The 27,391-nt window shown below is 51.5% G+C and overlaps 1 protein-coding gene across 1 annotated transcript; it reads right to left on the reverse strand.

The window, feature by feature from the left end:
• Positions 1-4,443: 4,443 nt before the first annotated feature.
• On the reverse strand, positions 4,444-27,213 carry ARL3 (ADP ribosylation factor like GTPase 3). Its single transcript, XM_032191008.1, has 6 exons — positions 27,159-27,213; positions 20,268-20,411; positions 19,155-19,271; positions 14,938-14,988; positions 12,769-12,954; positions 4,444-4,606 (listed from the first exon to the last, which is right to left on the reverse strand). Exons 1-6 carry the CDS (start codon positions 27,159-27,161, stop codon positions 4,559-4,561), a joined length of 549 nt encoding a protein of 182 aa, XP_032046899.1. The 5' UTR covers positions 27,162-27,213; the 3' UTR covers positions 4,444-4,558.
• Positions 27,214-27,391: the final 178 nt, after the last annotated feature.

Consider the following 27,391-nt stretch of genomic DNA (forward strand, 5'->3'; position numbering starts at 1 on the left):
CTTGCCAGGGAAATATTTTTCGCATCCAATCCATTAGGCGAAGGAGATGAAAAAGTATTTCCTACTTTGCTTGGAAAAATAAAATAAAATAAAATAAATATAGCGGGAATTGGTATAAAGCATGCCTTAAAAAAAAAAAAAAAAAAAGAGAGAAAAGAAATTAAGTGTGACCATCTATAATTTATTTTTTTTTCCAATCGCTCCGATGGCCTTGCAGGCATCCTGGCCGTGCAGGGAAGGAGCTGATGTTTTAAAGGGCTCTAAAAGCTTCTCGCTTTTGGGGCTGTGCCGGCCTTGCAGGAACAGTAATGAGTCAAATTAGTTGGAAAGAAACAAAACCAGAATCCGCTTCCCCCTCAGAACTGCCTTCCACCTCAGCTACGTCGCAGCAAAACCAAATCGTTCTCCGCTTTTCTTTTTCCCCCCTTTAATTTCCCTGCCAGATCAGCAGGGAACGGCGTTCGTGACACGCTTTTTTTTTAACCTACAAAATGATTTTTGAGATGGCAACCTCCTCTCGAAGCTTTTGGGGTGCTTTGGGACAAGTGGAAAGCTGGGGGAAAAGGGCCCTGCTCCAAAACTTGTCCGGGAGGAGGAGGCAGGGGGAGAAGCGGAGGCACCGCTGGGACAAGGGGCCGGGTGACGGGAAAGGAGCACCCCGAGACACAGCTCGTCTTTCTACTAAATTTTAATATCTTTATTTTCTTTTTGACAAAGACAGCTAAACCGTACACCGCGTACTGACATGACCAGATATTGCAAACACCCCTTTTTGGTGAAAGTCAAAAAAAAGGGAACGTAAAAGAAAGAGCTTGCGTGGGCCCGGCCGGAGCAGGGAATGCGCCGGGAGGAGACAGCGGCGAGCTTTTGCTTTTGCAGCAGAGCCCGCTGGTGCCCCGTGGGGCAGGGAGCGAGGCTGCCGGGGCTGGGCTCATCCCAACACAGTCAGTAATTTTAAAAAAAAGTCTCTGATTTGTTGTGTTTTTGGCAGGGAAATAGCCTTGAACGTGCAAGAAGCGGTACTGGCATTCGGGGAGATGGTGCACGAGGCTTTGGGCAACCTTCTCCGAGGGCAAGGGGAGAAATTCTCCGGCAAACCTGACTTGGGGCACGAGTCCCCGCTCGCACACGGGCTGCTGGAGCAGGGAGGTGACCCCCTATTTCCTCACATGCCCTTGGAAAATTTCCCTTCTCCATCCTCTTTCCCCTCCCGAGAACAGGAGCGGGCAGGAGAGGCGCCTTTAATCCATCACAGAGGTACCACCAGATTTAATGATGTGAAAGTGAAGCGAGGCAACCTCCCCTTGGGGAAGGGAATTAACCCCTGCGACAAACTCCTCGAGGCCCGGGGTTGGGTTGGGCTGTCACTCGGAGCCTTTAAATCACGGCCGGGCGTCCCGCTCGCGGAGCTGCTCTAATTCAACCGCGAGGCACCGAGCTCGCCGCGAGACTCGCCGGGTGGAATTTAATGGGCTGTGTTATGCGGGAGGTCAGGAGAGAGGAGCATAATGGTCCCTTCTGGCTTTAAAAATCCATGAATCGATGCCACGCGTGGCGGGGCTCCCCCCCATACCAATGAGATGCTGTGCTTCCCTCCAATCTTCCTTAAAAGAGGGCGAAGGAGACCGAGTTGGAAGGACAAAGCCTCCTCGGGTGATTAGCATCGAACCAAGGGGATCCGGAGGGCTGGCCGAGGGGCAGGGATTGCTCTGCGTGCTGCGGGACGGGAGCCCTGCGTGGGGCACAGCGGGCAGCGTCCAGGCGAGGAGCAGGGGAAGGGAATCTCAAACCCGTTTATATTTTCACCAGCTGGATGCACAGAGCGAGGGTACAGCACAAAGAGCACTGCTGTGGGGGGATTTATCGAAGCCGGGGGCATTTTCGCCCGTGCAGCCCCGTGCGAGCACAGCGCATGAGCCAGCAAACACTTCTGGGTCCTGAGTTCAGTAAGGCAAGTTTTTCCTTTCAAACTGGAGCAAGAGGAAATTTGCTCTACAAATGTATTATTTTTTTTTTTTACACGCGTTTCTAAGCGCAACTGATGGGAGCCTAAAAAGAAAAATGTTTTGCTTTTTGGCTCCAGGAGGCTAGCCGTGGCGCGGGTTGGGTGTCACGGGGTTGGTTTGTTGCTGCTTAGGGAAGGAGAGAGCTGGGGAGCACCCACCTGAGCTCCCTCGGGGGAGAGAAGGAGCCTCTCCTTGCCCTGACGGGGCCGGGGGACAGATGCCAGAGCATTTCACTCAGCACCTCGCACGCAGGGAGGGCAAATCCAGAGCCGGGGAGGATCTGCCACACAGCGCTGTCACTCTGCCAGCTCAAATCGTGCCTTGGGGAAAGGGCTGCACTTCTTTACAGCGCTTGCACCAGGGAAATACGTTCACAGGGGGGGAAAGGCGACCTTTCGTATGCACCCTAGGAAACATTTCTCCTCCTTTGGCCGAGCAGCTCCGGGAACACGCGGGGCTCGGATTCCTGGGCTTCCCCGTAAGCCAACACAGTTGCTGTGTTTAAATGAGCATCTTTCCCCATGACTCCTCACTCCAGCCACGCAAAGCTGGAAGTGTGTCACTTCTCTGTGTCATGGGCTATTGCCCAACAGCTCGAGCCTGCTCTTTTCCCCCTCCCAGTCATCATCTTTTTTTTTTTTCTTTTTTTCTTTTTTTGCAGCCCGGCTGCCTCACTCCGTATGCACGTCCTGCCTCGGCGCTGGAGCCAGATGCACTCCCAGGGTGCTGACTCACGGACGCAGGCAGATTAAACTCGGATTGCTAAAGCAGTTGCTGTCCCAGCTGTCCCTCTGCCCCCAGCCACGGCAAAGACAGCTGAACACCACGCAGCTCAACCCCTGAACCGCCTCTGCAAGCACCCTGCGGCACAGGGGGGGGGGACCTGGAGGCAGCCCGGGGTGATTCGAAGCTGCAGGGCCCTACCACGGAGGCGGCCAGGGGCACGGTGCAGATGTTTCTGAGCTGGAGATGTCCAAGGGAAGGGAGGAGCAAAGAGCTGGGAGCTCCAGGGGTGTCAGCCTGGAGCCATGAGGCAACCCGCTGGCGCGTGGTGAAGCCACATGCTGCCCTACACACGGCTCGCCCCGGCTGTGTGGGGTGGCAGGGGTAAGGCAGCCCCCAGCCGCTCTCTGGCCTTTCGCAGGCAGGCAGCAAACAAAGCTGGCAAGCAGGGCAGCGGGATTATTTCACCATCTGTGCCTTAGAAAGCGGCCCAGGAGTCGCCGAGCTCGCTCCACGCAGGACACGGCTGCTTTGGCGTGCCGGTGACTCCCCTGCCCGCCGTCAGCTGGGGCCGGGTTTGAAGCGGGGAGGACGAGGAGGTGGGAAAAAAAAATAATAAAATAAAATAAAAAAAATAGCGTTCGCTTTCCCATCTCGGCAACTGCATCCTTTGGGCGGAAAGGCAGTTGAGGGAAGAATGAATCCTCGTTTCAAAGAGCGCTTCCCATCTGCCGTTCCCAGGCTCGTGGCCCTGCAGCAGGATGATGTGCAGCTGGCAGCGGGCTGGGCCGGCAGCCCCGCGCAGGGGCAGTCCCCTGCCTGCTCCCCGCAGGGCTCGGCGGGGCCCGCCGAGGCAGGGGAGGGGTAGGAGAAGATATTTTGCACATTTTCAGAAAGGAAGCCTGGGACCCGGTATCTCATTCGAGAAAGTAATCACGGCCTTAATTGCATTTTGCTGCGGAGTTGCCTTAACATCAAAGGAAAATCAACAGGGATTGTTCGGCATCGAGACTAATCTCACATATGGAGCTTACTGAACGCAGGAACCACGTTTTTTGCTGGCTCAAGGTGAAACGCTGGGCTAAATTCTCCTTCAGCTGCGAGAAAAGCCCTAGGCACGCTCATCCCGCATTATTCCAATTGTAAAGAGCTTCAATTATACACACATAACCTTCCTCCTCCTTCCACGGCAGCGTCGCAATGCAACAGTGTCTCGTTATGATCAAACTCCCCTTTTATGGCTCTAGGAATATGTGGAAGTCTTCTACCCTCATTACACAAATGACTTCTTAGCAGCTTTTTTTTTTTTTTCTTTTTTTTTTTTTTTAAAGAAACTACCCACAATCGGTAACAAAACCGCGTTTTATCTGTCGCTGAGGAAAAGCTGTGACTGACACCTGAGCGTGTCCTCAGCGACCGCAAGGCTGCACGCACAGGGCAGGTCGGATGCATTTAAGCAGCTACAGCAACTCAGCGCTCCCTCTGCCTCGCAGTGATTCACAGCCTTGCCTCTGCTTACAAACTTGCTTGCTAATCAGACATTTAATACTATTTATGCATAGGGAGGAAATATATCATTCCTTTATTGGGGTAAAAAATGGTACTAAAGAGCAGGTCAAGTTCCAAATCCAGCAGTAGGTTTTAACCAATGTTGTTCCCTTTTTTTTTCCTTTCCTCTTTTTTTTTTTTTTTTTTTTTTTTTTTTTTTCTTTTAACAGCTGTAGCTGTGCACAGATGGAAAAACATTTGGTCAGAAAGCAGCAAATTAGTGTTTTCGGGCTAGAATTCTGCTCCCACCGCTCCTCCATTTCCATGCAGCTCAGACCGCTTTATTTCTTCTTAGCATTGACATTTTTGCACACCCAATTCATGCCGTCCTTTAGACAGAGAAAGGCAGTGTTAGTCGAGCAAAGGGAACAGGAATCCCCCAGTCCCACCCGACTCCGTGCTCTGCCTCCTCAGCTACCCCACGCCTGCCCTCTGCGCCCCAAAACCGCGGCGGGGGAAAGCCGAGCGCTTCGCTGCTCGCTGGGTGTCGCACGGAGGGCTCATTAAATCCTTCGTCTGCCCATAAAAAGCATCACTGCCTCATCATGTCCCTGCGTCCCTTCAAGGAAGGATCGCTTTGCTGTTAAGGTATGTCAGCAGCAGACCGAGGCTTGATTCCAGGTTTGGATGATTTGTGTAACCTTGGGCACGTCACCTTATCTCGGAGAGCGGGCACTCCAGGCTGTTGGTTGCACAGCCAGCTCTAACAGGGCTCTGATCTCTGCTCAGCTGCAAGTTTCCTCAACATCCCTGGTCAAATCACATCCACTCGGATGGGTGAAAGCCCCCGAAATAGCTGCATGTGGGCTCTGCTCCCTGTGCCGCGGGGCCCTCATGGAAAACAGGCGCTGGGGGATCCCACCAGGTTTCAGTGAGAATAGAGGTGGTCAGGTTTGGGGATGGTGATACACCCGTCAGGGTGCTTCTGTAAAAACGTGTGCAGCCTCTCTGAGCGCTGCAAGCTGCAGGGCAGCCCTTCTGCTGTGAAGAACCCAGCGTGAGTTTTTGCTGAGGTCCCACAAGAGGATGTGCTGTTGAAGGGCAAAGCCACATTTTGCCTGCTCCTGTCACTAGCTGCTGTGAGACGACTGTGTTATGGTCAGCGGTCAGTTTGGGATCGTTTTGGGTGAGCCCAGCCCCACCACCGTGCCTCCACATTGCCCCCACTCAGCCACAAAGGTGGTGGCCACATCAGAGGGGAGCTGAAAAGTAATGAGAGAGAGAGAGAGAGAGAGAAGGAGGGAGGGAGTCCCCAGGGCTTAATCAGAAGCAGGTTCTCGCTTGCAAATACCAATTTGCCTTGATTGTTGTGCTATGTGACACTTCTTATCTGAAGGGGAGCAGCAACTTTTGAAATTAGCCCTCGTTGCTGCGTTAAATAAAGAATCAGCGAGCCCAGTTTGTGCTGGGGTGCACAGGAGGCCCAGGACTAATAACACTTCTAACTCTAACCTTGGGGAGGGCTGATGTCTCCAGTTTCATTTATTTATCTCCGCGGCAGAGATCGGTGTAAAACAAATTGTCTGAAATCCTCAGAGCAAATGGGAAAAGAAGAGAGGTAGATTCATTTTAAGGCCCAGTAGCTTTGTGTCTTCCCCTTTCAATAACACTGATAACCTAGGTGTAAAACATGTAATGCCTTAAGCAATCAATAGCGCGGTTTAAAGCTTATCACTTTAGAGGGAGAGGGAGCGAGCCGTTCCCAGCGTGTGGAATGCCAGGGCTTAACAATGGGGCGAGGAGGAGAGGTGTCAAGCCTTTGGCTTGATTGTGTGCTTTAGAAATCTGCATGATTGCCTGCAAAGAGTAAAAATAAATAAATAACCGAAAATGCTCCCACAATGATTCCAGCTTCCCCTGCCTCGGAAGCAATAATCACATTTGCACACATCATGGCATACAAGGCAAGCAGAGCTCCTCATTCATTTTGAATGTAGGTTTATTTGCTGAACCAGAACAGCTGAGACAGCTTAAAGTAATAAATATCAGCTGACACCCTCTGCTATTCAGCACAGTAATCCCAGAAACAATACATCACTGCGAAACAACAAACACGCATCCTATCTCCTACCTAATCTGACCACAACCTGAATTCACAGTGATTAAAACTCTGCCCGCTGCCATTAGGGAGCTGGGGAAGGGGAAAGGCAGAGCGTTTTAGCACCAGTGCGGTGAGGGTCATAAAGCAGAGTTTATGATGGGATTTACCATGGCTGGGAGCCTGGCTGCATCAAGCATGTAACGAGGGCAAAAGAATGACATAGCAAAACGCACGAGGAAAGGTGAACTCCAAACGGGCTTGAAATACGTAAGTAGGTCACCGAACTTTTAAAGCAGGAATCGATGTTAAAACTCTCTTCTGACATGAGTTAATTGGCAGGAAAAATCGCATTTAATTGTAAATATCTCCCTGCCTGGCGGTGATAAAGAGAAAACGAATGTACCCAGCTCTAAGTGGGATGTATCAGAGGGGTGTGTGAGGGGTACTCTGCTCGTCCTCAGCCATGCTGCAGCTGCCTCTGTGGCTCCTGGTGCACCTTTGTCAGGGTGCACGTCCTCTGCAGCGTCCCCAAATGCTTTGGAGAACAGCGAATGCAGTGGAAGGCAAAAGAAACCAGAAGGTATGTCTGCAGTTTTTCTACCTAAGGTGTGAGGCTGGCCAGGGGGTTGGTAAGGCAGAGAAATCCAGAGGAGCTGCTATAAACACAAAGAGCTGCTGTGGGGGAAGCACAAGGGAAGGAGGAAACGATGCTTGAAAGAGTCAAACCCACAAGGAGTCAACTGCTGTCATCCTTTGTCCCTATCCGTTCTGTCCCTATATCTGCATGCTTAAAAGATGGCTCTGTGCAGAAAGTACAATCCCTACAGTAACATTTAGATCTTGATAGATGTCCTTGGGCTGCTTTGTTGAGACACAGAAACGTTGGCAGGTATTCTGAGGATGGAGACGGATACGGTATTAGTATTCCAGCCTCAAGTCAACCATGGGAAAACTTAGCCAGGGAAAGATTTCAGATCTTTCAGCTTCAGCTCTCTTAGCTCCTTAACAAGCAGCTAGTAAACTTTACCAAAGCAAAGAGAGAGAACTCCAGGGAAGGAGATAATGCTCCTTGCAGAGAAACGCTGCCTGGCACAACCCCGCCTCGCTGCAGTCGCATCTGCTCCCGCGCCAGGGGAGTTGTACTGTGCACCCTTCGGGAGAGAGCTGGTAGAGCCTCCCCCGGGAGAAATACCAAGTCCTGCTCGGGATTAGCCCGCTGCTTGCTTATTCTCTGCATTATCAGCTCTGCGGCTGTGGGAGTGAAGTAATCTGACTTCAAACACCGGGAACCAGTCCCTTCCACCCCAGAAAAAGCCTCCCGATTTCTGCTCCCCTGTAAGCCAGGGATCAGGCGAGGCCACAGACTTGTGACCCCTAACGCGACCTTAAGGACAGCAAAGCTTAATCCTTTCATGTAATCCTCCGTCTGCCATAATAAATTGGGTCAGGCAAGTGCAAAATTCTCCATCTCTAGCATTTTTGGTGTATGTTATTTTAACTGTCACTTTCTTCTCTCTCTGCACAGCTAGGACTGTGCCTTCATTATCTGTCATTTCTTTGTACCTCCAGTCATCGCACAGGCAGGCTTTTACAGGCTCCCACAAGTACATCATCCATTGTTTTTTTTGCCTGGGTGCAAGCTTTTCTTTTGTCCTCTGAGACCTTGTATCCCCGATGCAGCTTTGTAGACTCTCTTCTTACCCTGCTTAAAAATCACAAGACTTTGCCCTGTAATCTGGAAATATCGCTGCTTTTCCTCCTCATCAACTGGCTCTGCCTGCCCCAGGAGAGCTGCAGTCGTCAAAATTGGTTTTAAATCACATTTACAAGTAGCCCCAGAACCTTGTTAAGATGTGGAGGAACTCTGGCTAGCCTGCTGCGGCTGAGACATCTTTAAGACAAACCTGAGCTCAGAGGATACAACACAGATGATGGTTGGGAGCCCTGTGAAAGCACCGAATGGCAGCCCCAGCACGACGCAGGGCTCGGGCTCCCTTCTCGTCTAGGTTGAAAGAGCCAGGGAGGAGAAAGCGGCTCAGCCTTTCCTACAGTCCTTTGGGCCAGAGCAGCTCTGGCATAAATTAGAGAAGTTTAGTGGCTACTCTCATCTCCACTGGCTTTTAATGGTCTCCGGGGGGCCATTATGCTTGGGAGACTCTGGACACAATATGCTGCAGCATCGTTCTGGAGGATGATTCCTCAGGGCAGGCCGAGCTCCTGCTGCCTTGATCGGGGACTGGCTTCAAACAAGAAACGAGCTGCGGAGCGCTCCAAAGGTTTGACTCATGTTTAATACACGCCCTGGCCCCTAAGTAGCACCTCCAGCAAGAGGGCAGGCAGCGAAGCAGAGGCGTCCTTTCTGCTTTCACCCCACCCTGGCTGGCCGGGGTGGAACGTGCTGAGCTTTTGCACGCCGAGGACTACAACGGGAGATCTGGTCGGAGAGCGCAACCCCAAGAGAGCCTACGTGGCAGTGGAGAGCTGCTGTGAGGCAAGAGCTCTCTTGTGTCTCTCTGCTAGCATCAGCAATCGCCTCCCTCGCTTGTCTGCAAGGGTCTCAGTGTAAGTGGGAATGGGATGCTGCTTTCCTACTCTCCTAACTAGGTCTGAAGTCTGATTAAGAAGAAAAGTGCTGCCCGTGTTCAGTCACGAGGTAATGAAGTCTTCAGCTGGCATAGTGGGGGACAGCAGCTGGCTTCTACGGGGGAAAGCTCTGCGCAGGATTTCCAGTTAACCCAGTCACCTCTCTTCTGGGCCTGCCCAGCACGTTGCTGGGCCCCTTTCCCCTAGTCCCCAACGGTTGGTTTTAAAAGAGAAGATGACAATATGGGTTCCCTCCTTAATTAACAGTTTTATTAAATAACCTATTTCAAACAATAGTTAAATTCTCTAAATTTATATCATTCTATTAACCATAATCTAATCTCATTAACCTTGAAATCCCCAGTCTTAACTACCCAATTCTATACACCATGGTGCTAGCAGCTAAACTAATTAAATGACCTTCAAACTATTTCTCCTTCATCTGTTGGCGTTATTTATCTTTCCTCATTGCTCTTCCTTCAAGCTATCACAAAAAATCTTCCCCTCTGAACTCTGTTCGTGCATGTGCTCGGTACTAGATACGCCACTACTCTTACTTGCAAAATCCGTCAGTGATGTCTCCGATTTTGCTCTAGCTCACGTATTCCGTCAGCAGCCCTGGTTAGCCTGCTCGCTGCTCGGCTTTCGTTCTGAATACCTGATGCTTCCCCATCTTCGTTTCCTTTTCTGTCACTCATTGTCATTTCCCAAACAAGTCCTTAAAGCAGTGACCTGAGGTTTAACTACACAGAGAGCTCCCTTTCTGAGCCACTGCTATCGTGTGCCGCGATCCTCAAAGCCTTCTTTCTTAATCTCACTCTTTAAACATCTTCTTTTTTTCTTTGATTGCCCTAAATTTTGAGTATGTTAACCTCTCCTGAGAGTTCAAGGGATGGAGATGTTGTTTCTTCCTGGGCTGATCTAGTTGCACCTAAAATCCTTTAGTTTAAAAGCCATCCCACAGAACATTTTGTTCAATGACTCTGTGAGCAAAGGGAGAGTTTGGCATCCTCGCTGCCTGATTTGACAGGGCTGGAGTTCCAGCAGAAGAGAAATGTAAGGGCTGTTTTTTTTCTACAAGCTGCAGAGAGTTTGTAACTTACCTGACCTTTCTGCAACAATCATTTATGGAATAAGCTGCAGTATTTAGGGCAGGGAGACTGGGGACAGCGAAACAGGATGTTATCTAGCCTGCATCTAAATTAATTTGTCTAGATAGGCATGATAAGCAAAGTATATATGGCTGCAAATGCTTTTATTTAGCTCTTGCCTTCTGTTTTCTGGAAGTAAGAACAGAAATGGACATAATTTTTCTTGCGGAGGGCATTGGGCTGTGTATTTTACTCAGCTGAGTGTGTAGAGATAGACTGTACTTCAAGGACAGGGCACAGAAAGAAGGACCCAACAACAAATAAGTGGCAGGGCACTTCAGAGAGCCCGCGGATCGGTTTGGGAAGGAGGCTTTTGTCAAGGCTCATCATCAGGAAGTGCTGTTACCTATCATTTAGTTCCTCCACCTCCCTGAATTTTCATTCTACTGCCTCCCTACAGCTGGGGAGCTGGCTTGGGCTTACATAAAGTAGGGGAGGGTCTGGAGGAAGGAAGGAGGTAACCTGCACTTGTCTGCAGCCCTTTGAACTGCAGCCTCGCTTTCTTGATCTCGATCACATTTCTTTGGACTTGAACACACGCTGCCACTGAGGAATGTATTTCCCTCGAAGACCACCACTTCAAAATCAAGATTACAGAGCTGGAGCTTTCCACAAGGTTGGTGACAACAATTTGTACCTCCTCTAACTGAACAGAGGCTCTTTGAAGGAGGCCATCTGCTGCGTTTAGGTCTAAATGTTGGGTTAAGAATTTCAAAGCAGAGCTGCTGCAGTGGGTCAGGCCAGGGGTCCCTCATGGCCTTTTGGGATGCCAAGGGAAAGGACGTGTAGGAACAGGGTCTCCCTTGCTCTGTTCTCCCCTCCCAGTCCATGGCCCAAGCTGTTTCTCGTTAAAAAGCTATCTCCAGATCTTGGTGAACAGCAGCTATCTGCAGATGATTCTCAGATAACTTTAGAAATTGCTTAGTATTTTTCTGAACCAACTGACACCTTTGGTCTCCTCAACGTTCAGTGCCGATGAGATCCACAATTCAATTATGCAGCGAGCAGAGAAGCAGTTTTTACTCCTATTAAAAGGTTGTCTGATTATTTCATCAGACACCCTTTCTCTAGCAATGTGAAAAATCGTGTACGGTCTACCTGCCATTTTTAAGCCTTATTTTACAAATTCTGAAGATGTTCCCACTCTGTCCTCTCCCTTCCAAGCTGCAAGTCCTAATCCTTTTATTCTCCCTGTTTACAGACGCCACTCCGTACTGCTGATCATCCTCAAAAGAAGATCCTCAAATCTCTCATACTTCTGAGCAGGTACGTGGACAATTTTTCCTGATGAGGGTAGTTAAGCATTGGGCGAGGTTATGTAGAGAGGCTGGGGAATCTCCCTGCTTGGAGATATTTATTTCCTGGTTGGACAAGGCCTTCAGCAACCTCCCCTACACTTGTGGGTATCCCTGCTTTAAGGAGGAGGTTGGTTTGAAGATGTCCTGAAGACCCTTTAACCCAACTTCTTCTTTGACTCTGATTCTACTACTACAAAAGTCTTTTTAGATGGAAACAGAGGCAGAAAGGAATGTGTCATGGTCAAGGCTGAGGGCCACTGTGCTTTTACTCTGCTACATAAGAGATGTTTTCTGGAAAGTTTCTCGTTTGGTTTCTGGTAATTCCCTAGCATTTGATTTTCCTTTTTGGCCTTTGATGAGCACTAAGCTGCTGTTCCCAATGATCTGCTCTCTGAGTAATGGCAGCTAATTTAGAGTCCATCACTGTAAGTGTATAGTTAGGGTTGTTGTTCCTCTTGTGCATCATTCTGCACTTGTCAACACTGAATTTCATCTGCCATTTTACTGCCCACTCAGTGTTGTGGGCTTCTTCTGCGACTTTTCCTACTCAGCTTGAGATCTGACTATCCTGAGTATCTCTGTAGCATCTGCAAATAGGGTTTTACTGAATTTGCAATGAAGATAAATATCTTGACGATTCTGTTCCTTTAAGTATCAGTGAAGGGAGTAATCCTGCCTGCTCTCGGATTGGGAGCACTGCAAATATTTCATTAATTCAGGAAAGCCTAAGAGTGAAATAAACAAACCCAGGTCCCATTTACATTACAAAGAGCTACTATACTGCAGGAACTGGCTACAGCACAGCAGCACAAGACTCAGCTATTACAGCGTGGCACAGGAACACAGCTCAGCCCCCAGTGCAGGTTTTTGCTGCCCCACACGCTGCCATTAGACAGAAGTGGTCTTTGCCCCATGTGCAGCTCTTGTGTTTCTCTGGGCCAGAAAAATTGATCGCTTTCTCTCTGGCGCCTGGGTTGAGCAAAACGCCAAATGACATTAGCCGTGGAGGTAAATCAGATTTCTAAAGTGCACACTTGTAACAGTCAAAGGGGTTAATAGTAAAAGGCGATTTGTTTTGTGAAAATGATTAACCTGACAGCAGTCTCTTTCCAATAAATCAATGTCTTCATTTGGCCCGGCCAAGGGGTCCTGGGTGGTGGGGAGGTGCTGGCTCCCCTTTCCTAGGGACGGAGAGATCCCAAGGGCCCGTAGCTCCCCCTCCCCTTCGTATGGGCGATGAGATATGTGCCCCCCGAGGAGATATGTGCCCCCCGTGCTGTGCACAGCACGGGTTTGGCTGCTCTGACCCTCTTTCGCGACGCAGCCGGTCCAGCCCCACCCTGCAGATCAACAGACAAGGAGCTCTCTCTCTCTCACAGATGGCCTGCTGGCACAGCAAGCCTTCTCCAGAGCCTCACCTGTACTCCCTCTCCAGAAAGAGCCGAACAAGACTGGATCTGCCAGACTCTGTCACGGATTGTGTGTAGGTTCAGTCCCTCGGCAATCTCTGAAGCAGGGGCAGCCGTCAGCAAATCCTGCTTGTTAGCGAATATCAGCACGGGGACTCCACTAAGCTTTTCTTCATCCAAAAGCTCAGCCAGCTCCTATATCATTTACGAGGGAGTAGGGTGGGGGGAAGACAGAGAGAGGGAAGGGAAGAAAACCTTCAACCACCAGTGGTTGTCTCTAATTAGAAATATATTTAGGGCAAATGTTGGAAGAGCGTGTTCCAGTGAAACTTAGATCTTATTATAAGAGAGCAAAAATGTATACAATCATCTGTGCCCAACGTTCAAAAGCTATTTCTTCCAATTACAGGTTACAAAAATCTTCATCTTAGTCTGAAATTAGCAGTTCCCTTAAAGGCTACAACTCTGTGTTTTACCAGGCTCTACTCCTCAGAGACCAAAACTGATGAAACAGCAAAAAACATGTAAATTGGCAGTATGAGGAATTTGTTTTAAGTTACTGCCTGACTGGCATTTGTACCTGAGCAGCCGCTGACACAAGCCCTGATATCTTCCCTAATAATGAGTTTCGGGGTTTTGTTCCAAGTACCATAAGCTGCAATTTGAGTGGCAGAGGACTTTTTCTTTTTCTTTTTTTTTTTCCCTCCCAGAAATGGAAATCCCACAAGAAAGTGGCAATGCTTTTGTAAGCATTGGCTAGCTGAAGACAAGCTAGATCAGCTTTATTTGCTGGAGTTTGGCTCCATATGTGCAGCACACATTGGGTGGCATCCTGAGAAATGGGTTTGTTCATTTAAAAGTGGGTGACTTAAAGAGAGTCTTTTAATAGCTCAAATCTGAATCTGCAGTAGATCAACGATGGCTGAAATACTTCATGTCTAGGGTTGTGCAATGGCCTCGTGTGAAACGAGCACAGTCTCAAGTCACTTCCCCATGTGAACATATGGCAAGCCCAGCAGAACTTGAACCTGGAGGGACTGCTGGCGTTGCAGACAGATGAGTAGATGAGATTTCTGTGGGCTCCTTATTTAGCTGGAAGGGTCTCACTTTCAGATACTGTCCTCACGTCTTTCATCCCCCTGACTAGAAACTTTTGAATTAAATGAGTGCAGCCGGGGAGATGCTGAACTGCAGTGGTAATCTGACTCCATCCCCCCAAAAGCAATGTTTGGTTTGGAAAACAGGACAAGAGAATGGAGTTATAAACAGAGTTGGCTGGGAATTTTTCAACAAAATAGGTCTTTCATCTGACACGTCTGATTTATTGAAACCAAACTGTTTGTGGAAATGTGAGGGGTCCAGGCTGAATCCGCCTGACTCAGGCAAGTGCTCTAAGCTTCTGCTTCCTCTCTTCTGCCTAATGAATATTTAATTGCTGATATAAAATGAAACAGCACCAACAGGAGGGAGAGTCCCCCCCACCCCTAGAGTAACCAACAGTCCTGCTGTTAGGGTGTGCCCTTGAGAATTGAGAGACAAAAGATCAAGTGCCTCCTTCAAATAGGGCAAACAGAGGGCTTTAACCTAAATCTCTCATTTCTGACTTTCCCGTTTCAAGGGGGTCAATCTGTTGCAAGCTATTTTGGGACGCTGTCACTTTCTGAATTTTACAAAAGTCCTATTTTTGTTCCATCCTAAAACACAAAGTGTTATAAAACATCAAAACTTTGCAAAACGGAAATCAGATTTTCTAGCCAGTTCTAGTTACAAAGTTCCTGTTTTTTTTTTTTTGTTTTTTTTTTTTTTTCAATTACATCCAAAAGACAATCAAGTCAATATGATTTCCATTTCAACTTTGTAAATAAGAAAATAAGATTCCTCAGGGTCTTGGTTTGGCAAGGTTTAAAGGACTTAGAGAAGTTTTTGCTTTCAGTATTGGGCTCCATTTGCTATTATTGTATAACTTTAATGAAAACCGTTCTATTTAAACAGAATTAGGCTACCTACGTTCCTTGCTTCCCATCTACCAAAATGATCTGCATTGATGTTGAAAGGCAAGTCTCTCTTGAAATGCAAATTTCCCTCATAAACAACAAAATCATCCTCCTAACTTTTGTGAGCAAGGGGCACTCAGAAGCGCTCCGTTACTTCAAAGGAAGCTGGGCATAAGAAGCTCACCTGACCCGTTTCTTCAAACCTCTTCCTATCCGCGCTGTCGATGACATAGATCTGAAAAAGAAAGGAGGGGAAATGTTACTTTTCCCAGATGGTGTTCTTCCACACTAGCGTGTGCTTAAATGAGTTGAACCTAATAATTATGCTTCGGGGCATAAAGATGCTTGATATTATTTAAATAGCAAATGTTGACAAAACTTGGTGACGCTCGGAGAGGAGAGGAACCACCTCTTTAAAAGCCAAGGGGAGCGGACAGCCACGTGGTTGGGATCAGAAAGAAGCTGGTGGCAGTACTGGGAACGCTCTTGGTGCCTCCGTGGTATCTATTAATGGCACTCAGGGGACAGAGGAAGCACGAATATATTGGGGACAGTGAGTTTCTCTCCTCCTGCAACCTCCTGGAACAGGTGGGCAGGGATGATGGCTGGATCCTGCTTGCAAGACTCCGTCTTCAGCCGCCAGCTTGTTTACCAGGGCGGTGGAGGAGACAGGGAGCAGCTGGCTCACCAAGCGTGACCACACAGTCCTACCACCCCCTCAGAGCTGGGCACCACATTGCACAGCCCACGAGGAGGTCCCAGCCAGCCAGAAGGGTGGGCAGAAGGGTGGTTCTCCAGCCTGCGGGCTCCCTGCCTTGGCAGGGGGTCTCCGCCGCCTCCGAGCGGCATTCCATGTGCGGATTTCCCTCTGTAAATGCGAAGAGCTTCCCAGCAGAGGCAGCTCGCAGTCTGCACGGGCTAAAAGGCTCCTTGAAGGTCCTCCTAGACGAGTAATTAGTAAGTCTGGCCATCCCCCCTCCCTTCCTGCAGCAATATCATTGCAGATCAGCATGCACACATTTAAGGAAATTGGGGAACCTCAATATAACACCCAAGCAAGAACCACCTGGCACCCCTTTTTTTTATTATTTGGGAAGGTTTTTGAAGGAGAGGGATGCTGGGGCAGCAGACAGGGCCAGGACTGGTGACAAACACTGAGCCTTTTGCTTCCAGTCCCTGCCATTCTCCATCAGCGCTGACTGAAGACGTTAGCATGTCATATGCATGCTCTGGTGGCTTACAGGGAGCAAGTGTCAGCCTGGTTTTGAGGGAATAGATGAGCACAGCACCCCGCCATCAAGATAAATGGCATCCTCGCAGGCAGTCTCAGCGTTAAGACTCCACGCTTCCAGGATATTTTTGACCAAATAGTTGGGGGAAGGGAAGACCTCTAGCAGCAAGCTGCAGTCACTCCCTTAATGAGCAGTGCTGGGGTTGTTTAGAACAGGACCGGACGCGCATCGGGAGAATCTGCATGCCAGGCTCGAGGAGGAGGAAAACCAGCAGCCTCGCAGTCCTCTGCTGATCGCTCGGGGTCTGTCATCCTCCCAAGGGCAGGCTGATGCGTGCTGACAGAGGCTGGGGGATACGCGGCGGGGCTGGACGCAGCTGCACGGGGATGTGACAGCAGCGCACGTGCCACGTGAGGGGGAAAGGCCCACGGGTATGTGTGACAGCCTCTCCCCGCAGCCTGATCCCAAACACGTTCAGCAATACTGCATCAGCTGCACCCGTCCTCCCTGGGCATCCCGTTCGGGGCAGGAAGCACAAGCCAAAAGAAAGGGAGAAGCTGCAGGCTGGCGGTTGTGAAACTCGACTGTCATCTTTCCTCCTGCAGGACGTCTCGGGGGAAGCTTAGCGACACACGGATGGACTGCTCACGTGAGGGTTCTCAGCGCACTGCTTCTCGTCTGGGAGGTGGCACCTCCCCTGTTACGCTGCTTCTCTCACTGGCAAGGAAGAGCCCCGAGTGCCAGGCAGGCTCTCTCTCCGTTCCTTGCGAGGGAGCTATCTCGCGAGATAAGAACTGGAGACAACAGCGCTCAGGGCGAAAGCCACAGAAGCACAGCACGGAGAAGGTAAAGTATGTGCGGAGTGCCTACTTCCAAACCAGAGAGCCCTGTGCCAAATAGCTGCAGGTGCCTGTCTGAATATGCAATCAGCCAGATATCCACACCTTATTTGCCTGGGTTAAGCTTCCAAATATCACAGGTGTGTGATGCAAGACCGAGCTCTCATTCAAAGGCACCTGCATGGATTTGAATTTGCAATCACTTCCTGCTTTTTAATACCCTTTAGAGGGTCCTTTCTGCTTTGTGCGATATAGTTTAGGAGAAGACAGAAGCAGGGGGTCCTGGGAACTGTGGCATATCTTATTTCTATCTTCCTTCTGCAGCCAGGCCCGCACAAGATCCTGTTTCTGGCTGTAGTGTTTTGTAGCACAGTTCACCAGTTTGAACAGCCCTTGAGTACATTGTACTGGAGCTTGAGAAAGACATTCCTGTAAAGTTGGGTGCCTCCTTTGAGCAACAGGCCAAAACAAAACCCGGAGCAAGTGGGCTGAGGAGAAATTGCAAGCAGCGGGGCTGGATGAGGAAATAGTATGAGGGATAAGTTAGCTCAATTTACAGAGGTGTGACCTGCACCAGGTTTGACAGAGGGGATAAATTACTGGTTGTAAGGGGTGCGAGGGCTGGCAGGAGAGCTCAGTCCCATCCTTTTAGCTGCTATCCTGGTTTTGATGTGTACGGACGTGGCAAAGCACTGCACTAACATGCAGACAGCTCCCAGCCTGGGACTGGCTGCTAGCTGGCCGTCAGGGAATGCAGGCAGGAGAGCTCAGGTCCACGTGCACACCACTCATTCCCTCTCTAAATTCACTCTGCTCCTTCCCCCTAACTGACTTGGCTTCTACCTATTTTCTTAATCGTATGAAAAGCAAGGTTTCCTCTGTGCATTGCTTTAGCTGGGAAGGGAGGAGGATAGGGAACACAACTGCTCTCATCTCCTCCAGCCTTAAAATTCATCCTTATTTCTCCCATGCACCCTGGGAAGGGGGGAAGCCCACAGCACAGCTCATTGTTTTTTGCCAGCAGACTCCCGGATAGTGTTTTGCAGTTGCGCAGTCCCTGCAGCCTGAGCAACTGCTGTAGCAGAGACAAAGATCCCCTAGCTGCTGCTTTGCGGTGTTGACTTTGATTTGCAAACCTACGGCCTCCCCACCGCACGCAGCTGCAGAGCCTGGACTCAGTGGGCCTGATCGCCTCACGGCCACGCCGTGCTCCCCTTCCTGACGGCCACAGAGGGGTAGGGGACGTTTGTCCTGCTGGTTTTTCAGACGCAGAGCTTCCCCCTGGGAAGATCGCACCATCGCTCTTTGCAAAAGCAACTGCCCGGGTTTATGCCACGGTGGTTGACCTCAGACATCAGATTAGAAATTAACGCTGAAAAAGGGGAATCTGCAGAGAGGCTGCTGGGGACTTTTTAGTCCCAATTAAATAACAGCTTTGTTTGGACAATGTTTTCTAAGCCTGCAGGTACTGCCCGGCCTTTTCCAGACACGAGCCTTGGAGCAAAGGGTCCTGTTCCTAGTTCCTAGCAGCACTGATCCTTCCGTGGAAGCGCACTGAAGCTCCCAGCACGTTGGTGAGTGTGTGTGACAGAAGGGAGGAAGGGCGTCTTTCAGAGAGAGCTTCCTGCTTTCCCATGGGAGCCTGCAGGCCTTGCTCACAGCGGCCTTTTCTCTGCTCCCTCTGGCAACGCTGCACGGCAGGAGGGTGGGCCTGGAGCCCCCAGCCCGCTGCATGTGGCTGAGTTTTAGAGGTGCTCTTTGAAACTAGTCAGAACTCACTCCGAGGATCCCAAGGCTCTGGCACAGTCCTGTGGTGTAATTACAATTGTGGTAAACTGCAGCAAATTGTAAGGTAATTGCAGCTAAGTCATCAAAAACATTAAAGGACAGTCTAGTGATTAAAGAAGCCTTCCTTTCTGATGCCAGACGTGACACTGAATTCCTCCGTGCCTCAGTTTCTCCAGCTGTGTCACTAATACCCATGACAAGCCTTGGGAGCCTCCAGTGAAAGGAGCTATAGATGGGCACGCTAAAGGTTATTAATGTTCCTTCATGTGAAAGAGCCTGAGATGAGAGGAAAGGAACGGGCTAGCTCTGACCAGCCCCATCCTGTGAAAGTAAAAACATACAACTGAATGATTTCTCCAAACATCACTGTATTTTTCTTACTGCACCCAACCAATCTTGCCATTTTCCTCAGAATAACTCCTGTTACAATGGCAATGGTGTTGCTGAGGCCTGGGACATTACAGTGCTTGTTCCTGAATTTCTGGCCGAGATCTTGGAAAGCCATTGCATGAACACAGCATTCAAGCGCAGCCAATACTCACAAGGATATCAGTGTTTTCAAAATAGTTCCTCCAGTACGGCCTGATCTTCCTCTGTCCGCCTATGTCCCATACGTTCAGCTTGAAGCCCTGGGACTGTACGCTTTTGATGTTGAAGCCCTGGAAAGAGCAGAAACAAAGCCACATAGAGCATAAACCTGAATGGCTGGATCACGTTCACAGGCAGATGTTAACACCTTATATATCCCGGGCCTGCAACGTGCAGCGAGGTGGGCCAGGCAGCCCCAAAGATGGATCGGCTGCAGGAGAGGCAGCGAAAAGCGAAGGCAGACGCCAAGCCATCAGCTCGCCTGTGCTCCTGGGTCAAGGGTTGATGCTGTCATGGCTACGGAAACATAGGATGCAGTTAGTGCCCCGGGAAGGCCCAGCAGGGTGGGTGCAGGAAGAGGTGGGAGAGCTGCAGATAAGGAGAAAAACAAGGGCGCTGTGAGAAGCAGGACCGAGCCTGTGAAAGCTGAGTAGAGCCCTGGCTAACACGAAGCCAGAGGTCTCAGCTCAATTCGACACGACGCAGCGAATGCCAGGCTTAAAGGAGCAACAGCTGCATGTCTGAAGGGTCCATTTCATCAATTACAGCACCGATTGAAAGGGCATTCAAGTAGAAAAACAGGATGTGGCGTGGGCTGGCAACGTGCTGCCACACCACCCAGGGGACTGGGGCTTGGAAGCGGGGTGTTGGGGCCAGGAGCTTTGCGAGGCAGCTATGGGGTGGGGGAAGCATCTCCCACAGCTCTCTAGCAACCTCCTCTGGTCGACACAGGAGCAGTGCTGCAGCTCTCCTGATGGGTGCCGGCCCTCTCCTCAGCCCCGAGCTCAAAGAAAGGGGGCCAAAGGCATCGGAGAGGGAGCGATGGAATAGGCAAGCTGCTTGGAGCTGGACGGGGGAAAGATGCAGGGAGATGGGGACACGCCCAACGTTACAGCATCCCCTGCACACGTCTGATGTTTGGTGTGGACAAACGTGGTCCTGGTTGGTGTGGAGCCTCCTCTTAGACAACTCAGAAACTTAATGGGGCACCAGACTCTGGTTTGTAGAGTTTTGGGAAGCAAGTGGGACCGCAAGAACTGCCTTGGGCAGGGAAAGGCCTTCCTCACCTGCGTTGGTGTGATGTGGCTGATGTCCTCCGATGCCAGCTGTTTCAGGAGTGTGGTCTTGCCTGCATTATCCAGTCCCAAGAGGAGGATCCGTACCTCCTGGTCTGGGGTGCTTTTCAGTTTACGCAGGATTGAGAGTAAACCCTAAATCAGCAAGAGAGACCAGCTGTTATTTCCCCTCTGACTCTCTCCTCCCACCACACCGTGCCCCCCTTCCCTCAAAACAGGTTCTGTATGGCAGTGGATTCCATGACAACTTGAACCCTTTCCTCTTCCCAATTTTCCTTCATCCCAAGGACCAGCAGCAAGGTCTCAGCCAGCACAAATGTCACCCAGTGGGGTGCACCCCGGGCTGCACCGCTCACATCATGCAGCTGCTTGGCACTGCCCGTGCCAGGAAGACAGCGCCCGAGGATATCGTGTGTAGGAGCTGCAAACCAAGTCCTTGCAAGCTCTGCCTTATCTTTATCAGAGGGAAAACCCCATTAATTTAATCTCCCTCCTAGTTAGCTGTAGGTTACTGCCTACCTGACATGGGTTCTTTTCATAATAACTCCCTGATCATCTCAACCCCCGTTTATCTGCCTAAAACGCGCCGGACCCATGGGGCACGTGCAGTTCTGCTTCTCAGGATGTAGCACTTCACAACTATCTCAGATCACCACACGTCCTCGCTAAGAAAAGCACAGTGGATTGCAGTCATTAGCCAGGCTCAGCTCTCGGAGCTGCCAGTATCACTCAGGATTAGGAAACGGAATATGCAGGTCAGCTCATTTACAGCCGGGCACGTTACGGCAGCGCACCCGAGCTTTTGTCGGTGCCGCCGCTCGGAGACCTCCCTGCGACGGCTGGGGGAGCGTTCGGGATCCCAGCGTGCAGCCAAGAGGCACAAATCACCCCAATTCCACCCAAACCTGCAGTGCACGGATGCTGTCACAACTCTAAATGTTCCGACTGGGAGCCAAGGGCTGTTGGAGGCTGCTCAGTGCGAAGGTGGCACGGAGCATTTCGGAAAGGACACGGCCCGATGGATCACGATGCCACAGCTTCCGATACTGTAGAACAAGGATTCAAACGCAAACTAGGTTTAATCCTGGCATCTAAGCATTTCTGATTGGGAAGTAATTTACTGGCTATCCATTTAACGACCTGACACAGCTCCAAACGCATGATGTGAAAGAGGGAGAAGAGGAGGAACTTATTAAAATTGGATTTGAAGGGTATTTGCAGAGAGCTGCGTGACTGCCATCGTGCCTGTGCTTTTGAAACACCCCGTGTCGAGCTGAGGGTCAGGAATTCCGAGCTCACGCAGGGAATCACAACAACAAAACTGAAATCTTACCCTCAGCCTGCATCCCCTCTATCAGAAGCAGGCTGGTAAAAACCTGGGAAGGCAGGCCCGGCTCGAGAGGCGTTAATCAGGAACAGGCCCTGCTTGGCAGAGACCCCATGCCCACGGGGTTTGGGCACAGTAAACCCCCAAATCACCGTTAGTCGAAGAGCCCGAGGGTGCTCACAGCTGGCTCCCGCCGCCAGGCCCGTGGCTGATGGATTTGAAGCACCGTGTCGGGCACAGCCAGCTGCCACAGCTCCTCGCAGCCCTGCAGCTCCTTCCCGCGGCCACAGCGCCTGGCTCCTGCCGCCGGGCTGAGCTCCACGGGGCTGAGGGCAGGGGAAAGGCCGAGACAGGAACGCCCCTAACGCCTGCCTGTTACCGTGCGTGTCCTAAGTGCCCTTGACACCATTAAAAAACACAAGTTTTAACTGCTTGGCAAGCAACGCGCATTTGCTTTTCACCTGCTGGCAAATTTACGGCTGTGTTTGTTGGCTCGTAAACCCACGGAGCGCGGCTCGGTGTGGACAGACCCCACGAGAGCAGGAACTCTAAAATTCACACGTTCCCCCTCCTTAGCAGGGAAAGGCTGTGAAGTCCCCATTCTTACAGGGCTGACCCAAAGCCAGCACATACCAGCTCGAGCACCGCTGCCAACTGCAGAGGGCCCTGAATCAGGCCCTATTATTTTAGTTTATTGCTCGCTGTTAAAAAAAGCAGTTGTTGAAATGCTAATCCTCTCCGCAGCACCACTCGCTAAGAGCAGAGGAGCGCATCCCAGGGCAGAGCAGGATTAGGAGCCGGTACGTTTCGGGATCCAACTCCAAAATAGCGAGCGCAGAGAAACGCATTGGGAAGCGTCGCCTATCTACCAGGGAGCAATTCTCAGGGGCCGGGAAGAGGAACTGCTGCAAATGTTAATCGAGCTTCTCCCATTGTAGACGGATGCTATTTCTGGGCCAGTATGACAGCCTACGAGAAAACGATCAGCATCGCTCCACATTCGACTCGAGTGACACCGCTGCACGGCTGATCACAGGATTATCTGGGGTAGCCAATCGGCGCGAGGATATATATAGAAATAAAAGTATTCTCTAAGGTATAAAGTAAGCTGATTTAAAAGGCTGGAAGACAAGCAAGCCAATATAGAAGTGGACTTCATTTCAGAAGCTGCCAGCGTAGGTTACATGCTTTGTATACACAATTTAAATCACCAGCCAAATAACTGTCTTGGCACTACGCTCGTTACTATTCGGTAAATATAACCGAAAACTCCTACCCTGCCTTCTCCCTCTAGTCAATATTTAAGATTAAGGGAAGCTGCTCACAGACCGGTTTCTAATGTATTTATTATTATTTTTTTAATTGGTCTTACGAGCACGCTAGCTAGGAAGACAGAAAGCATTTCCTGACAGCTCGGTAGAGTGGAAAAAAATAACCCAGCTGAGTTCCCCGCTGCACGCAGCCGCTGTGTGGGACAAGCAACCCTCCCTGCACACACGCTGATGGATCAGCTCCTCTGCTTGCAAACACAACGCCAAAACTAAGTTGGATCGAGGCCTTTGAGGCAGCACAGCTAGCAGACACACGGCTGGGTGCTGGGATGGAGCCTGAAGCGAGCAGGGAGGATGGGCCAGAGGGCGAGGAGAGGGACGCGTCTCCTGCAGGTCACTGCAGAGCCGGCTGGCAGGAGGCTATGGGCAGCATCACTTGCCCAAAACTAAGCAGACTGCGGCATCTGTAAGAGAGGAGGGAACTGCAGATGCTGCTGAGATAACGAGCGGCACAGCGTGGCAGCGCGTGCAGCCTTCGGAGAGGGGCAGGCGCGCAGAGGAACCCAAGGCCGGGCACAGGCGGCCGGCAGCCGCCGCTCGGTCCCCTCGGGGTTAAGCAAACTGCGTGTTTGCTATCAGATCGGCTTGTTTATAAACATCATTATCCCTGGTGGAGAGGGTTTGCTTTATGGCACCACCAGGAGACAGACTGATGGGGTCAGCAAGGAGGAGAGCGCGTTTTCCAGACAGCGAGCGGGGACGCACAGAAAGGAAAAAGAAAAAAAAAATAAAAGGCTCCTGCCAATTACTGTGAAATCAGAGCGGGGCATTAAATTCGGAGATGCAGCTAAATGGGTAAGTGCACTCATAAACACGTTGAACATGAAAGAAAGGCTAACCATCTTATTAGCATCCTTCAGAAAACAGCGATGTGCGGTTTTATGAAAGCGTATCATTGCTCGGTTTAAAATACCCACTGAATTATCAAAGGGCTTCCAGTTATAGCTGCATGCAGTAATCCCGTCCTCTTGGAAAAAAAGAAAAAAAGTACAGGCATATATAAAGATACGGTGACATTTATAGGCCTAGCTAAGGGTTTTGTGGGTTTATTCAGCTTTAAATCCAGGCTGCGGATGGGCCTTTTGAACTAGTTGATGCATGTAACTACATCCTGCACCACAGAAGCCGCTGAAAGGAAGATTCACTTTACAGGCCAACACAAAAATTGGTTTGGGACAAACAGAGCATTGAGATAATCTGGTTAAATATTGTATCAGATCGGCAGGACGCGGCCGGAATGGAAAGAACAATTTCCCCTTGTACCGAGGGCTGGATACGCAGGGCGCGGAGAAAGCAGGGCCCGCAAGCCACGGCCGAGCACAGTTGATTCCTATTAGGAGAGGGAAGTAACTGCGTTCTGCTCGACTTTATTAGCCACAAAGCTCAGATAATGAATTTAAAACAAAACCGCCCTCAGTCACCAGCGACTGCTTATCTAGCAGACGGGGATATTTAGCCGGAATCAAATCAACTCCCCGAGAGGCGGTGCGGCCGCAAAGCCCTGCTGCTCGGCCTGCCCCATGGCCACGTCTCACCCCTCTGCCCCCGCGTCCTGCTGTCCCCTCCAGCTGACAGCACCGCCTCAGGCCGTGGGAGAAACTTCACAAAACAGCCCTAAAACCACCCCTTGAGTCTCCTCCGCCACACCTACAGCCCTCGAGGAGGTTCAGGCAGCGAACGGGCCAAGTTCCAACCTGCCTGGCGTTCTCCTCCTCGTATTCCTGTTATCTCTCCCCTCACCCCGTATCTCCGTGGAGCGGGGACACATCTCACCCTGCGTGCACAGCACAGCCCCGGCCCACCACCGGCTCTGTGGCAGCAGCTCCCTGAGTTTAAATGGTGAGATAAAAGACAAGCAAGCGCTGCCTTCAGGCACTCACGCAGCAGCCACGCGCCCGAGCCCGATACCCGGGGATATTTGAGGCTACATTTGGCGTCCCGCGTGCGCCTCTGCGCGCAGGGAGCTGGAGGAGAAGAGCCCGCTCTGACAACGGCGCTGATTAGCTGGGGCCCTGAAGAATGACGTCTGATTACCTTTATCTTCGGCTGCAGCGCTGCGAATGTCACTAATGGTCATAAAATCACCCAGCCTTTCTCAAAATACAACCGAAGTAAATTAATCTATTGAGCGCGGTTGATTCAATCCTTCTTCCCCTGGCAGAACTCCCAACCGAGCCATTTGCTTGCTGCATGTCTCCACCATATGGTGTCATTCAGCGCAGACTTCCTTTTCTCCTCCGAAATCTCACGCTCGGTGGAGGCAGGTCACCTACGGAGCTCTTCCAGCTCCAACCCACTAACATAGTTCCCCGTGCACTCTCCGTGTTGGTGTATTAACCGGGAGCAGCAGGAATTCGCCTCCCGTAATTAAAGTCAAACGCTCTGAGCAGGTTGCAAGGCGCCGTTGTGCCCTGTGCAAAGAGCTAATGCCCACCACCAGGCGATGCCACCACCCTTCGCCTCTGCTCTGGTGCTTTCAGCACTTGACAACCTCATCCAGTCCCTGCAACGCCATTTGTGCTAGAAACAGGAGCTCAGGGCCACGAGGAAGGTGCCTGACTCCGATGTGCTCTGCAGAACAAGATGTTTCCCCTCTGTATCTGCTCACTTGGATGAGCACCGAACTCACGCAAAGCTCGGCGTTAAACCCCTTGTCACTGGAGTCAGAGCACGCAGCCATCGAGGGGGGTTCAGCGCCTACCAGTGCAACGACAACAGGCCAGAAAGACGCTCGGGGCAGCTGCACGCTCGGATGACAAGCAGCAAGTTGTTACACCAAGCTGTCTGCATCAGTTCTGACTGCTGACCCACAGCCCCGGGCTGCTCCAGTTCTATTTTCTGGTGTTTCAGAGGGTTTCCACCACTAATGGTTATTCAGTTCTAGGGAAAACTGAGGCACCAGAGAGCCAGCACAGAGCTCCCCGATCCTCTGCCCAGCACAGCCAGTCCATCGGGCACCCCAAAGTGCCACCCACCCTGTCTGTGAGGCTGCAACCCGACAAACAACACCCAGAACTGGAAAACAGACAAAGAGGCATTAAAACGCCGCATCAAATAACACAGGCGCTGGAAAACACCCAGCCCACCCTCTCCACACACAAAGCCCTCAGATAAGAGCAGCCAGATCCCAGCCGACACCAGTTTATCGGGACATCACACGGCAGAAGAGCAGATTTGGCTAGCAGCAGCTGCGGGCCAAATGTGTCCCACAAAGCACAGCGCTGCTGGAGGCAGCTGCCTTCATCTCCACAGCAGATGTCCATCCTGTGACGGCTTTGGTGCCTGGCGGGACACGCTCCATCATCAACTGATCTAAAATAGAGCAGATCCCGCAGACCTTATCTCCGTCTCTCTCTCTGCGGCCCAGCAGGTGGGGACACAGCCAGAATTAACCCCACGAGGACGTGGAGCAGCCTCTGCTGCGCTCTCACTCACGCCTCCTCCTGTGCACGCACCCAGCGGGCTCCTGGACAGCACGCTGCTTTGTCCTCAGGGCAGCTCCATCCCTGCTGCCGTTTCGTTTCCTTCTGCCTGTGCTCTCTGCACGTGCAGTAGCTCCCCACCATCACAGCCCTGCTGCTGGTCCTCACCCACCCGGCACCCCCAGACTCCTCCAGCAACCCCTATCCCTCTCTGACACCCCAACCCAGATCATTACCACCACCCCACCACCCCACCTCAACTCAAACCACACCGCCCCTCACCCGCCACCTACCCCCAGCGTTGATTACTGCCCTTAGCAGACCCTTAGCAGCACCCAGGCCCCCCAGCCCTCCCTTCACCCCCCCCAGCTCCTGTCAGACACCTCACAGCACCAAACCCATCCCCCTGGCGGCGGCAGCGCTGACAGGACACCCCCCACCCCCCACAGGCCCCATTAACCCCCTTAGGCCCCAACAACCCCCCCACAAGCCCCATTAACCCCCCCAGACCCCATTAACCCCCCCCAGACCCCACTAACTCCCTCAGGCCCCACCAACTCCCCCCCATAGGCCTCATTAACCCCCTCAGGCCCCACTCCCCCCCCTTAGGCCCCACTCCCCCCCCTTAGGCCCCACCACCCCCCCCCAGGCCCCTCCAACCCCCCAGGCCCACACAAACCAACCCCCCCCAGCCCCGATCTCCCCGGGCCGGCCCCCAAAACCCCCGAGGAGCCCCCGGTGAGGCCGGGGCCTCCCCCCCGGGGCCTGTCGGGGCCTGGCCGGGCCGTGAGGCGCCGCTCACCATCCTCCGCGCGGCTCCGGCGTTACCATGGGCAACTGCGTCACGCACACGCCGCCGCCGTGCGTCATGACGTCACCGCCTTCCCGCCGGGGCGGGGCGGGGGAAGGATAGGGGGGCGTGGTTTAATATTGGCCACGCCCATTGGCCACGCCCCTAAAAATCCGCGGGGTGGGCGCGGCCGCTCGGCTCGCCCCTGATTGGCTGCGGGCGGCCACGCGGCGCGGCGCGCGCCA

The sequence above is a fragment of the Aythya fuligula genome, chromosome 7 (genome assembly GCF_009819795.1).
Source record: "Aythya fuligula isolate bAytFul2 chromosome 7, bAytFul2.pri, whole genome shotgun sequence".
In the NCBI taxonomy this organism is placed as follows: Eukaryota; Metazoa; Chordata; class Aves; order Anseriformes; family Anatidae; genus Aythya; species Aythya fuligula.